Source organism: Sinocyclocheilus rhinocerous, unplaced genomic scaffold (assembly GCF_001515625.1).
Source record: "Sinocyclocheilus rhinocerous isolate Xijiao unplaced genomic scaffold, SAMN03320098_v1.1 scaffold604, whole genome shotgun sequence".
Lineage (NCBI taxonomy): Eukaryota > Metazoa > Chordata > Actinopteri > Cypriniformes > Cyprinidae > Sinocyclocheilus > Sinocyclocheilus rhinocerous.
Window position 1 is genome coordinate 837,401 of NW_015658518.1, and position 11,810 is coordinate 849,210.

Consider the following 11,810-nt stretch of genomic DNA (forward strand, 5'->3'; position numbering starts at 1 on the left):
CATTTGTGTATTTTTTTGTCGTCTATATTATTTATTTCTTTGTTGAGTTTTTTGACAACATGGTTTAAAATAAAAGTGGGTAGAATTGCAGTCGGCATGAAATCAATTATTGATGAAATCAGGAATTTAGTGGAACGACAGTTGTAAATAATTGGTCAGAAACAACTGGACCAAACAATATATTTTTATTTTATAATATTTATATTGTATTTATTGTCACCGTATTGTTATTTCCGACTGCCGCCTCATCAGCGTCAACGTTGTCACATGGTACGTGTTACTTTTTTCATCGCTTCTAAAAGCAGAATAATTACGGTTACTTGTGTTTAAAGGATTGTGGCGTTTCATGAAATCATTTTACAGAGGGTCCTCGGTCATGTTTGTACTTGTATGACGGAGGCCGATTCTGGAATTTGTTACAAATAAACTATTATAATGTTAGTATGCATATGTCATCAATAAGACCAAAAAACGTCCCAAAACAACGTAAATGCGACTCGGACGATTCTGTTTTCTGAGCCGCCAGGCGCCCCCTGGAGAAGCAGCCAGAGCCCGTTTAGGGAAATTTGGAGACAGGTCCCCTACATACTGCCCGATAAACTGCCTGAGAACTAATCCTATCCTGCACTTAAATTTTACCAGCAGCACAGGGTGTAACCTTATGCTCTCCTTGACGAAAATACATAGGCTATCTGACACTCCAGCAAGTGGATATTAGTGTCTCAAAGTCAGATTTTATTTATTTATGTTTATTTGTGTATTACCTTTATTATTATAATAACTATTTTTATTATATGTGACCCTGGACCACAAAACCAGTCATAAAGGTCAATTTTTCGAAATTGAGATTTATACATCATCTGAAAGCTGAATAAATAAGCTTTCCATTGATGTATGGTTTGTTAGGGTTAGGGTCAACCATTGATGTATGGTTTGTTAGGATAGGACAATATTTGGCCGAGATATAACTATTTGAAAATCTGGAATCTGAGGTTGCAAAAAAATTTAAAATATTGAGAAAATCGCCTTTAATGTTGTCCAAATGAAGTTCTTAGCAATGCATATTACTAAACAAGTAAATGTTATGGTTTTATTTTATTTTATTTTTTGATAGACAGGCCTATATAAATAGTTTTTCGCAGTGTAAGTAAAGCAAAGATTACAGGAGTATGTTTTACAGGAAAATACAATTTCAGTCTTTGTACTTCAAAATGTCTTGTTTCATTTAATGTGTTACTTGCCTTTTTTATTTATTTATGTATGTATGTATGTATTTATTTATTTATTTATTTTACTATTTGTGACAATTACTAGCAATTTCCGTTTCAAAGTAAATCCTACACTATTTTTTTTTTTTTAGGATTTTTTTTTTTTATTCGGAAAAGAGAAAGCTGATATCAGATCTTTTCAGCTGTGATAAGTACATCTAAAAGCTTTCATTTAGTGTCTGTGACACAGTTCCCTCAGACCTACTTCTGCTGCCAGCTGTTTGACACAGCACAGTTACATAAGAACTCCTGGAATTAAGATTTGCTCTATTTTCATTTTTGTTGCTTATTTTGCGTTGGATACCATTTTGTGAGTAACTAAGGGGTTAGTCTCCAAACATTGAAATTCTGCATTTAACTAACGTCTTTCTGTGATTGTCAGATACAAAATAACGTCATAATACTTTTGAAGTCTCAAGCAGTTAATTATGAATCGTTTAGACTCATGCTTATCCCTTTATATGGACAGTCTCATTTTATGGCGTGGGAGGTGCAGACCTTGTTCCAGATGACTCACTTACACCTACTTTGCTTCTTAAAAGTTGCAGGGTTTCAAGGCTGTTGTTCCATTCACTCATGCACTAAAGTCAGTCATTCATCTACATGAAAATCTCACTTGCTCAAAATTGGACCTTCTGCAGTCAATGGGTGCCAACAGAATAGGAGTTCAATTAGTCCATCAATTAACGTCTTGTGAAGCGAAAAGCTGCAAGACATTTTTAACTTCAATCCGTAGCTTCTGGCAGAGATATGAATCATCTATCTATAATATTGCTTTCTTCAATGAAAAAGTCATCTTGTGTGAATCAAGAGAGAAATATGCACATATCAAGCACCGTTTAAAGTGCAAAACAGTTCTAAACAATTATGTTGGTGGATTTTGACGTGAGAGGAAACAGGTGATGGACTTTTTTGTTACTGGAGGAAGCATTATTATGGAATATGGACTCTAATTTTGACCAGAAGAAATGGTTAACACCTTAATGATGGAATAGTTGTCACACACAGCTTTTCACTTTTTAAGATGTTAAAAAGCAGCTGTTTATCAGGAGTCTCATTCTGACGGCACCCATTCACTGCAGAGGATCCATTGGTGATGTGGTGAAGTAATGACATGCTAAATTTCTCCACATCTGTTCAGATGAAGAAACAAAATCAACTATATCTTAGGTGGCCTGATGGTGAGTAAATGTTAACCAAAATGTTTGGGAGAACTATTCCTTTAAAAGAATTGCCTTCCTCTCTAAGATCACTTGCACTTCTTGGTCACACAGAGATTCATATAGACATCAAATTAACAAAGAATTCAACATGATAAAATATTTATTAAAAGAAGGTTTTAAGGGAACACAAGGAGTGGTTATTTATTGGCTCAAATCTACACAAAACCATGTGTCTTTCTTCATTAATAAACATTTCATGTTCTACCACTCAAGTGAAAGAGAACAGATGCACTTGCATTTAATATCACATTGAACTAAAGTGTATTCACTTATTAGTAATGTATTCATTAAAAAAGTTGTAACAAAAATATTTGCAAAGAAAACTCAAAAAACTAGAACTAATATCGCTTATGAAATTTAGCAGAGGGAGCGCACAAACATTACAATTCATAAAAAGCAAGCATGATGCAACTACAACTTGCATTGTTGGAACTTTATATTTAGTTTCCTTTAAACGTCAACCAAGAGGAAAATGACTCGAGAAGCCCTTTCGAACAAAAGCTTAGACTGAACATAAATAAAAGAGGATTGTTTTGGCTTAAAAGAGTCCATCCAGTGTCCCATTTCAGGTCTTTAAAGTAAAATAGTAAAATAATATGTGCCCCCTTTCCAAAACATAAAAAAATACCCAACAAAGTAATCATGTGGTCTCTGTTTGTTCCGCCATGCATGTTCTTTGAAGCCAGTCAACCAGTGGCAAAGAGGCTGCGCCCATGTGCAAGAGTTTGTGTGAATGTGTCGTTTATTCTTCAATCCTCTTTATTTGTGAACGTTGTTCAGGAAAAGAGGCTGCGTGAATACTGGTTGTGTCTGCGAGCAGGCAACAGGAACCGTTCGTCTACAGTCACTTGTTTCATAGGGACACATAGGGGAAAAACTTCAGGAAATCCCCACAAACCCCAGTCCATTTCCCAACAAATGTGCCATGGAAACTGTTTCTAGGTGGCACGCTCCTGCCCGTCCACTTCCTGTTTGGTTCTTCTCAGATTGCTTTTCATTTTGACAAACTCCGGGGTGTTTTCTTGCTCCTCTTCATTCTTATGTTGCCCCAATTCCAGCTAAACAAGAAGACAATTTCAGTCACTCATTTCTGGATATGCCCATTAAACATCTATGTCTTTGTGTGTGAGGAAACATACCTGTTCAAGGGTTTCTCGTCTCTTCATGAGCTCGATCTCAAGGTCTGACCTTTTCTTGTGCGCCTCCTGCTCCTCTTTCTGAGCCTTTAACACCTGGTCTCTCTTCCTCTTCTCCATCACTTTCTGGAGTTCTGGTTTATTCTGCGGCGCAAGGCCCCTGTGATAAGGAAAACAAGGAGACGATGAGATATTTGTCAATAAATAACCACAATTTTACATTTTCTGAAGAACTGTGTGGTCATTGGCCCTGCAAAAGTTGCCACCATTACACAATATGTCCAAATTCATAGTATTGCAAAATGTACCCGGATGACTTACTACTTCTGGCTAAATTCTGCAGTGTGCATTCGATGGACACTTTAATATCCCATGAGGCCATGGGAGAGGATTTATGTTTATGCAGTGAAGCAATGCAACTGACAGGTCACATGACAATAACAACATGGCAGATGCAGTACGCCTGAATTTCGTTCATAAAGCCCATAATCATACTACATAGAATATACTTTTTTAACGGTCGCAGAGTTAGTTCCCAATGTAGTACCTACTCAAGACAGTATACACAATTTTGGACTCACTGTAAGATAGATGGCTCCTTCAAAGCAAGTCTATAGGACTTTTTGTTCATTTTATCATCAGTCACCAGAAAAAAAACTATAAGTCTGATTGCTTAGAAAAGTATCAGAACACCGTTCATCAAATAGTTGCATAATTTGAGCACAAATGGAGCACTTTGAAATGTAAAATTTAGTATTAGGGGTTAGTTTAAAACTATAACTGCTTCCATTTCATGATTTCAATCAGAGGTTTGATTTAATGAGAGAGCAAAAGATGAGATGACTCCAGCACATTTTAGGGATAATAATCCATAGGGTTACATAATATGACTGTGAACATGTCCCTGTGAAAATCCTGATTGCCCCACATACTGTAATCCAGTATGGATGGATTCCTGGGTGGGTTTTAGGGATTGGAATTGGTTTATAATGACCAGAGGCTGCTGTACATTTAGAGCGTATGGAGATTAACTATTTAAATTACAGTACTTTGCTGTGACATCTTTGTTGCGTAATTCTCAATGCCATGTTTCTCCAAATTAACAAGCCTGAAACCAGTTGTTTATGAAACACTTCCAGTTAGCTCATATGTAATGAATTTCAGAAAAACGCATATCTGGAATAGAAGTCAACGGATGTGATTGGCCAATTTCAAAGCGATTTGAGGAAGAGCAGATGACCAAAATATTTGAAATTGAAATGAGGCTGAACCAACAATAAATGCTACTAAAGTATTAAAAATGCTCAAACAATGAATGCTATATTTTTATTTTTAATTCTAAACCTGACAAAAGCACAGAAAACTACTAAAACTAAACATACAATAATAAAAGTTAATTCAGTATATATTAATAAATACTACTATATAAGTAATCAGTGTTGGGGGTAAAGCATTACAAGTAATGCGAGTTACGTAATCAGATTACTTTTTTCAAGAATACTAAAATAACACTGATAACAACACTTTGAACATAATCCTGCTCTCTGCCTGGCACACCAGAGACTTGTTGAGTTTTGTCCATCCTTCCAAAACTTGTAGACTTGTCTAGACTAGTATGAAGTAAAAATGAGAAGAGCAGATGAGAATATCAGAGCTGAGAAAATGGGAGATGAAATGTTTTGGCTATTTGGACAGCAGTTGTATAAATATATGGCTCCAAAATATGGAATTATGAGAATCTCTGCCAGGTGAGTGTAAAAAAAAAAAACACACACACACTTCTGTCTGTTCTCCATTTCTGTGTCATCTCACTGATTTAGTTTCTGAACAGTATTTTACTTTCTCCCTCCAACTATTCTCTCTTCTATGAGAAGAAAGAACAACAAAAGCACATCAGACATTAATCACATGAGTGGAATGTATCTGTTGCGCAGGTAACTTCATGAGAACAATTACAGATCAGATACATTCCACAAACAAGATAAGAGGAAACAATGATTGTTTTATGATTCAGGGCACATTTCTTATTAATGATTAAATACATGAGCAATCTCTGTTGCCAGGCTGAAGCTAATATGTGTTTACATGCCAAAAATAGAACTAAAATCCAATTTGTCTTAAAACTCTGCTTTTGTCATTTTGATTTGAATTATGTGACTGTTCTCTGAGACTAAACTATTCCAGTCTAAACTAAAGTAATCTAAGGAAAAATCAAGAAAAAACAACCCCATTACCACCGTCAGGCTTAAACAATGTGTAAATGCAGCCTTTCCAAAGTAAACACTTCATTGGCCTCTTGAGCTTTGCAGGTTTGTGCATTAGTCTGTGAGCTTTCTGAAAGTTATTGTTTTTATTTGAGCCAATATTAAGATAAGGATGTGCTTTTGTCTATAGGTGTGGTTTTATGGCTGTTTTCTCTTTGTCATTCAGCTATAACAGGAACAATGCTGGGTTTGAGTAAACAAGTGATATTTCTTGAGTGCTGTAGAATAACAAACTGACTTGCTAACACTGGGCGTAAAGGGATAGTTCACAAAGAAAATTTAAATTCTGTGATCATTTACTCACCATCATGTCATTTCCATTAGTGTTGTTTTGTCCATACACTGAAAGTCAATGGGATCCAATGTTGTTTTGAAAAATATTTGGAAGAAAGTCAGTCATATAGATTTGAAATGACATAAGGGTGTGTAAATGACTATGAAAATGTAATTTTTAAGTGAACTATCGCTTTAAGACTTGTACCTGGGATGAAAAGATTAAAAATACTTCTGTTCTAAGAATTTCTGAGGTACAAACATCTTCAGGAATGCCAGCGTGTGTCGTCAGTGATTATATAACAGGAACACACTGGTCCCTTGGTAACTGCTAGAAACAGTCACTTTGTCGTTATGTGTGGTTACTCGTCACAGACAGCTGGGCAAAATAACAGCAAAAAGAAAAGGAGACTAGCGACAGAAAGAAACATAAAGCAAAGACGAGGCTGGCCTCGATTACATAAAAGCCCACCCCGGCCCCCCAACCCAATACATTATCTAATATATGATGCAACAGACTATATATAGTCCGACCTCTATCTCTCCATCACTCTGTGTTCTTCACCTTCTGCCCTGGCTGTAGAAACACTTTGAGTGTTAGTGTACAGCAGGGTGGGAGGCAGACAGACAGAAGGTGGGTGTCAGAGAAGGGAACAGAGATAGGGTGGGAGGAAAGTCGAAGGGGATGCTGTAATCCTTCTTATGTAACCCTACATCTTTCAGCATCCCTCTGAGCACCACATCTGGAACTAATCCCATTTAGATTATGGAGATGTTCCCTTTTTCTAAACCAAAACAAGCACACACACTCAATTCCCCACTCTTTATCAAGTAAGACTCACTAGCATCTTAAGGAAAAATACAAAAAGTGTGAAAATTGGAATTATAGGCCCCCTTTCTCAAGGGTCTTCATGATCTCCAGGCCTGTGCAGTGATTAGGTCTTATGTAACCCCACAGCCTCATCATTAATACCCCTTCATTAGATCATTAATTTTATTTAACAGGGACAATGAACAGTCCATGACTGCACCAAAATTAGCTAAAAAGATCAATTTAATCTCCAATCCCTGGGAAAGAAAAAGTATGACTATAGTTGGGTATCATTAAGTTACTTATTATTAAATATGATTTATTATTAAATATGATAATGCACATTTACAATAAACATTTGCATGGATAATATTTAAATAATATATTTATATAATTACAACAATTTTATTTGTAAATGAAAGCAGATAGGATGCTTAACAAATGTAATGTCATTTGCATTCTCTGTGTTGTGTATTTTAATCCATAGAAGCTCAACAAGTCCAAAATATCACCCACAAACCACGCAGTCATTTTTACAAATCTGTAACAAGATAAGGTAACAAAGACTCGAATCTTTTCTGCACTGCCTGGAAACTGCTTAAGTACACACATACACCTAATTGGGAATTACTGGAATAAATCCTCAGCGGAGGATTCCGATGTCTGTAGGAATTCTACAAACTCTTCACTTCATGCTCAACTAATGTGGGAGGTGAGAACCAGTGGACAGGATTTTATATAATCATGCTGGTAGAATGCGTGTGTGTGTTATATGTTTCTTGCAACATAAATGACTTGTGTTGTGACTTATCCGTTCTTATTCGCATCAAAGCTACAAGAACAACTTCTATCCTCAAGGGTTCTTCCTAATAACTTCCAACTGCAAAAGAAAAAACTGCTTTACGTAATAGAGAGCATGTGTATACCCTTGCTTTCACAATTCATCACCAATGAGAATGAGAGAGACAGAGGAAAAAAGAAAGAGAGGACTAAAACGAGTGACTCAAACTGATTATTTCCAGTGCATTTTTTTCTGGTTCCTGTCTGCCTAGATACAGCACACAAACACAGACAGATCTGACGGGGGGGAGATCATTCATCCTATCCAGAAAGTCCTCTGGGTAGAATCAGTTTTCAGAATGACTGTAACATTTTAAGAACTCATTTGAGAAATATGCAAAAGTGGAATGGCAGAAATTGATCTTTATATGACTCATAACAAGTCATACAGGCATTTATTACAGAATACTTGATTCTGATTGGTCAAATGTGGTCAGATATTTTAATATAATGACTGCATTTCCTATATAGCTATGCTAGTTTCAAGTCATATCACTGTCAATGTTCACAATGTCCAATGTCCAATAAAAATAACAATGTCCACACAGCATGTTCAGATAATTTGCTAAAAAGAAACAGTCAATTCTGAGTGAAAGAGGTACAGATATAGTGTAGGAGAACTGATCTAATATAGGCTGTATGTGCATCACCTTTTCTGGTTCATGAGGAGCTCTCTGTGTAGGTCCTGGTGATTTCTGGAGGACTTCACTGGGTTGAGGAGTTTCTTGGGCTTAATGAGTTCATCGCTATCACCGTCCATATAGTCTGGCTCTGCCATAATGCTCCGCGCGCGGGACAGTCCCTCTGGTATGTCTGTCTGGTCCAGACCTGAGAAAAAGACACAAATACATCAATTTTAACATCTGTTACAACCTAAACAAAATGTGCTACATTTATCTTAGCAGTTACATTCAAATGTTTTTCATTTTTCCTTTTATAAAAAAACAGCAACTGATCTGATGAATGAAGCAAAAACAACTTTTAAAATACCAATTTATAAACTCAATTCAGACATCAATAGTATACACACAGACAACAGTCCTGACAAAAACATAAGATGTATCACAACAACATACAGATCCACACATCAGTGTTTACTGACATAGAAACATGTGCAACTAACACAATTAGACACACTCCACAAAAACATAATGACAAATATTAGACAAATTTGGCGTTTAAGAAGCATAAGCCATATTCCCTAAAGTATTTGCATTTTAATGTCAAAAATAAAAAATAATATAAAATATAAAACTAAAATACTAAATAAAATAAAATAAAAAGCTAGCCCAAATCATAGGGTCAAAAACAGGAGACAAAATAACAGACTATTTTATAATATTATGTGCATATAATCACATTATGATCAGGGGAGACTGCTCTCCAGGTAAAACCATTTCTTTCTTTCTTTCTTACAAATTTTCAAAATCATAACAATCATAGGATACATAGGGGAAAGCCATTATTTTAGTTTCACTGAAACTGTTATATCAGAGAATAAATCAAGCTCTCTTTCTCTGGTTTATCTTATCATTTATTCTGATATCATTAAACACATGATGAATGACAAACCCATGTGACTGTTATCTCACATGGTTATTTGTTTATAGCCGGATACTAGTCATTATTTTTAACCTAACAAACAAGCATGTATCATTCAGCACACAGCTCCATATCAGTTGAAAGGCTGATAAACTATATCTGAATAAACATGATCACATCAATTGATAAAAGTGTGACACACATCCCGACAATGTGAAATTAGAAGCAAAAACCAACATACATTAAGTACATATAGGTCAACAGAGTATTTTTTTCTTTAACTATTCTATTAATTACTACTAATAAAAATAATATAAAATAATAAGTGCTACTCTGCTTTGCCTAAAACTGTATTTACATGTTATTTCCCCTAAATATTACCCCCAAATCTCACCTGGAAGGAGTGGAAACACGGGGTATCTGAACATGGTAGTCATCTCTGCGTTTGAGTGTTATTGAAAATCTCAGGATATGAAGCACAACTTCCCACAGCTAGATGAAACTGCAGCTCTGTATCTCTGACGGACTGCTGTGCTCTATAAACAGCTCTTTTGACTCCGCCTGATGGTTTATTACCTAACAGCCCACCCACCCCTGGCAGAACAGCTCTCAAACAGCCTGCTTAATTTTTTATCACCTGAGTCATGATATAAACATCAAAGAGTGTGGTCACAAATACACATCAATAAAATGACAAAAACACTCCCACCTCATATAGGATACACTTTGAGATTAGAGCTATTAAAAGAAAGAAAATATTGAACGTGATGGGGCGAGAGGAATGCATTCAATATTTTCAGGGCGATCATAAATTTGTGTGTTATTTTCTAACACGTTAATGTGCGTATCATTTTCATAATCTTCTTATAACCTTCAAAACTGATTTAGAATGGATTGATTTAGAGTAAAGATGTAGGTTTTCAGCTCACAAGCACAACCATTCATATGAAAGGTGACATGCTGCATTTATATCAAACCATTAAAGAATTACAATACCAATGCTGTGGTTTATTACAGAGTAAAAGACGTGCCACGTGAAATTACCATAGACTGTATAGGAAATTACACTTTGTAAGCTGCAGTTCATCTGCTGACCACTAGAGGTCATGCTCAGCAACAATGTGTGATACACAACAACTGGGTTATTCTTGTCATGGCGTAATTTAATTTTAAAGAACAACATGAGGGCATTCCAAACATATCCGAATGCCTCAAGGGCAATTTATGTCACTGCTTGAAGTGTGTAGCACTTCTTCAAGCACAAAACCCAAACTCTTCATTGGCCATATGTTTGTAGACAGCCTGTTTAACTGTGGTCACTGCTTAAATACACATAAATGAGTGTGTTTTATTGCAATAACAACGAACGTGTTTTATTGCAATAACTTTAGTATTTCCCGTTCTGATATGTTTGCACATGCATGTGGTATATCACGTCAGTATTATTTATAACCAGTAATTTCATTATGCATTCAGGAAGAACACCTTGGTGAAAGTGGACGGTGGTGCTGTCATTCTAATGCTGTGCGTCAAAGGCCACTGTTTAATGTATGTATCTACACTCAAACTTTCTTTCTAGATTCAACGGAAGAGTAGTTCCTGTTGACATCGCAATGTGTTGAAACGTTAAAGTTTCACAAAGTTCTAAAGAACAAGAAGTATAATTTCTCACTTCAACATGGTAGGCTACATTGATCTTATCTAGTTAAAGGGCCAGTTCACTTAAAAATGAAAATTCTGTCATCATTTACTCACCCAAGTTGTTCCAAACCTGTGAGGTTCTTTCTTCTGTTAAACAGAAAAGAAGATGTTTTGAAGAATGATGTTAACTGTTACAGATGCTGGTCCCCATTCACTTCCATTGTATGGGAAAAACACTATGGAAGTCAATGGCTACCCGCAACAGGTTACCAACATTACCAATATCTTCTTATCTTCAGAAGAAAGAAACTCATACAGGTTTGGAACAACAAGAGGGTGAGCAAGCGATAACAGATTTTCATTTTCAAAAATGAAAATTCTGTCACAATACTTATTCACCCTCATGTTCTTCCAAACCTGTATGACTTTCTTTTTGTTGTGGTCTTTCTGGACACTCTTTTCAATATAATATAACTGAGGCTATGAATCTCCAAAATGACAAAAACCATCATTAAACTATTATAAAAGTAGTCCATATGACTAATGCACTACCGTTGAAGTCAAAAGTTTACATACACCTTGCAGAATCTGCTAAATGTTAATAATTTCACCAAAATAAGAGGGATCATACAAAATGCATGTTATTGTTTATTTAGTACTGACCTGAATAAGATATAAAAGATGTTTACATATAAATTGTAGGTACGACGGCAATCAAATTGGTACTTACTTGCGCTTATCCGATTGTTCAAATCGACTTAAAACTAAAAGATTACTTTCTCTCGCGCGAACTCATTCGGGAGTGGTGACTT

General features: G+C 35.8%; 1 protein-coding gene across 1 annotated transcript in view; it reads right to left on the reverse strand.

Moving 5' to 3' along the window:
• Positions 1-2,577: 2,577 nt before the first annotated feature.
• Positions 2,578-11,810, reverse strand: part of LOC107722469 (uncharacterized) — a 48,840-nt gene continuing 39,607 nt past the window's right edge. Inside the window, exons 3-5 of the mRNA XM_016530826.1 lie at positions 8,466-8,643; positions 3,631-3,787; positions 2,578-3,549 (exon numbers count right to left, since the gene is read on the reverse strand). Coding sequence (XP_016386312.1) covers positions 3,430-3,549; positions 3,631-3,787; positions 8,466-8,643 — 455 coding nt within the window. The 3' untranslated portion in view covers positions 2,578-3,429. The remainder of the gene's footprint in view (positions 3,550-3,630; positions 3,788-8,465; positions 8,644-11,810) is intronic.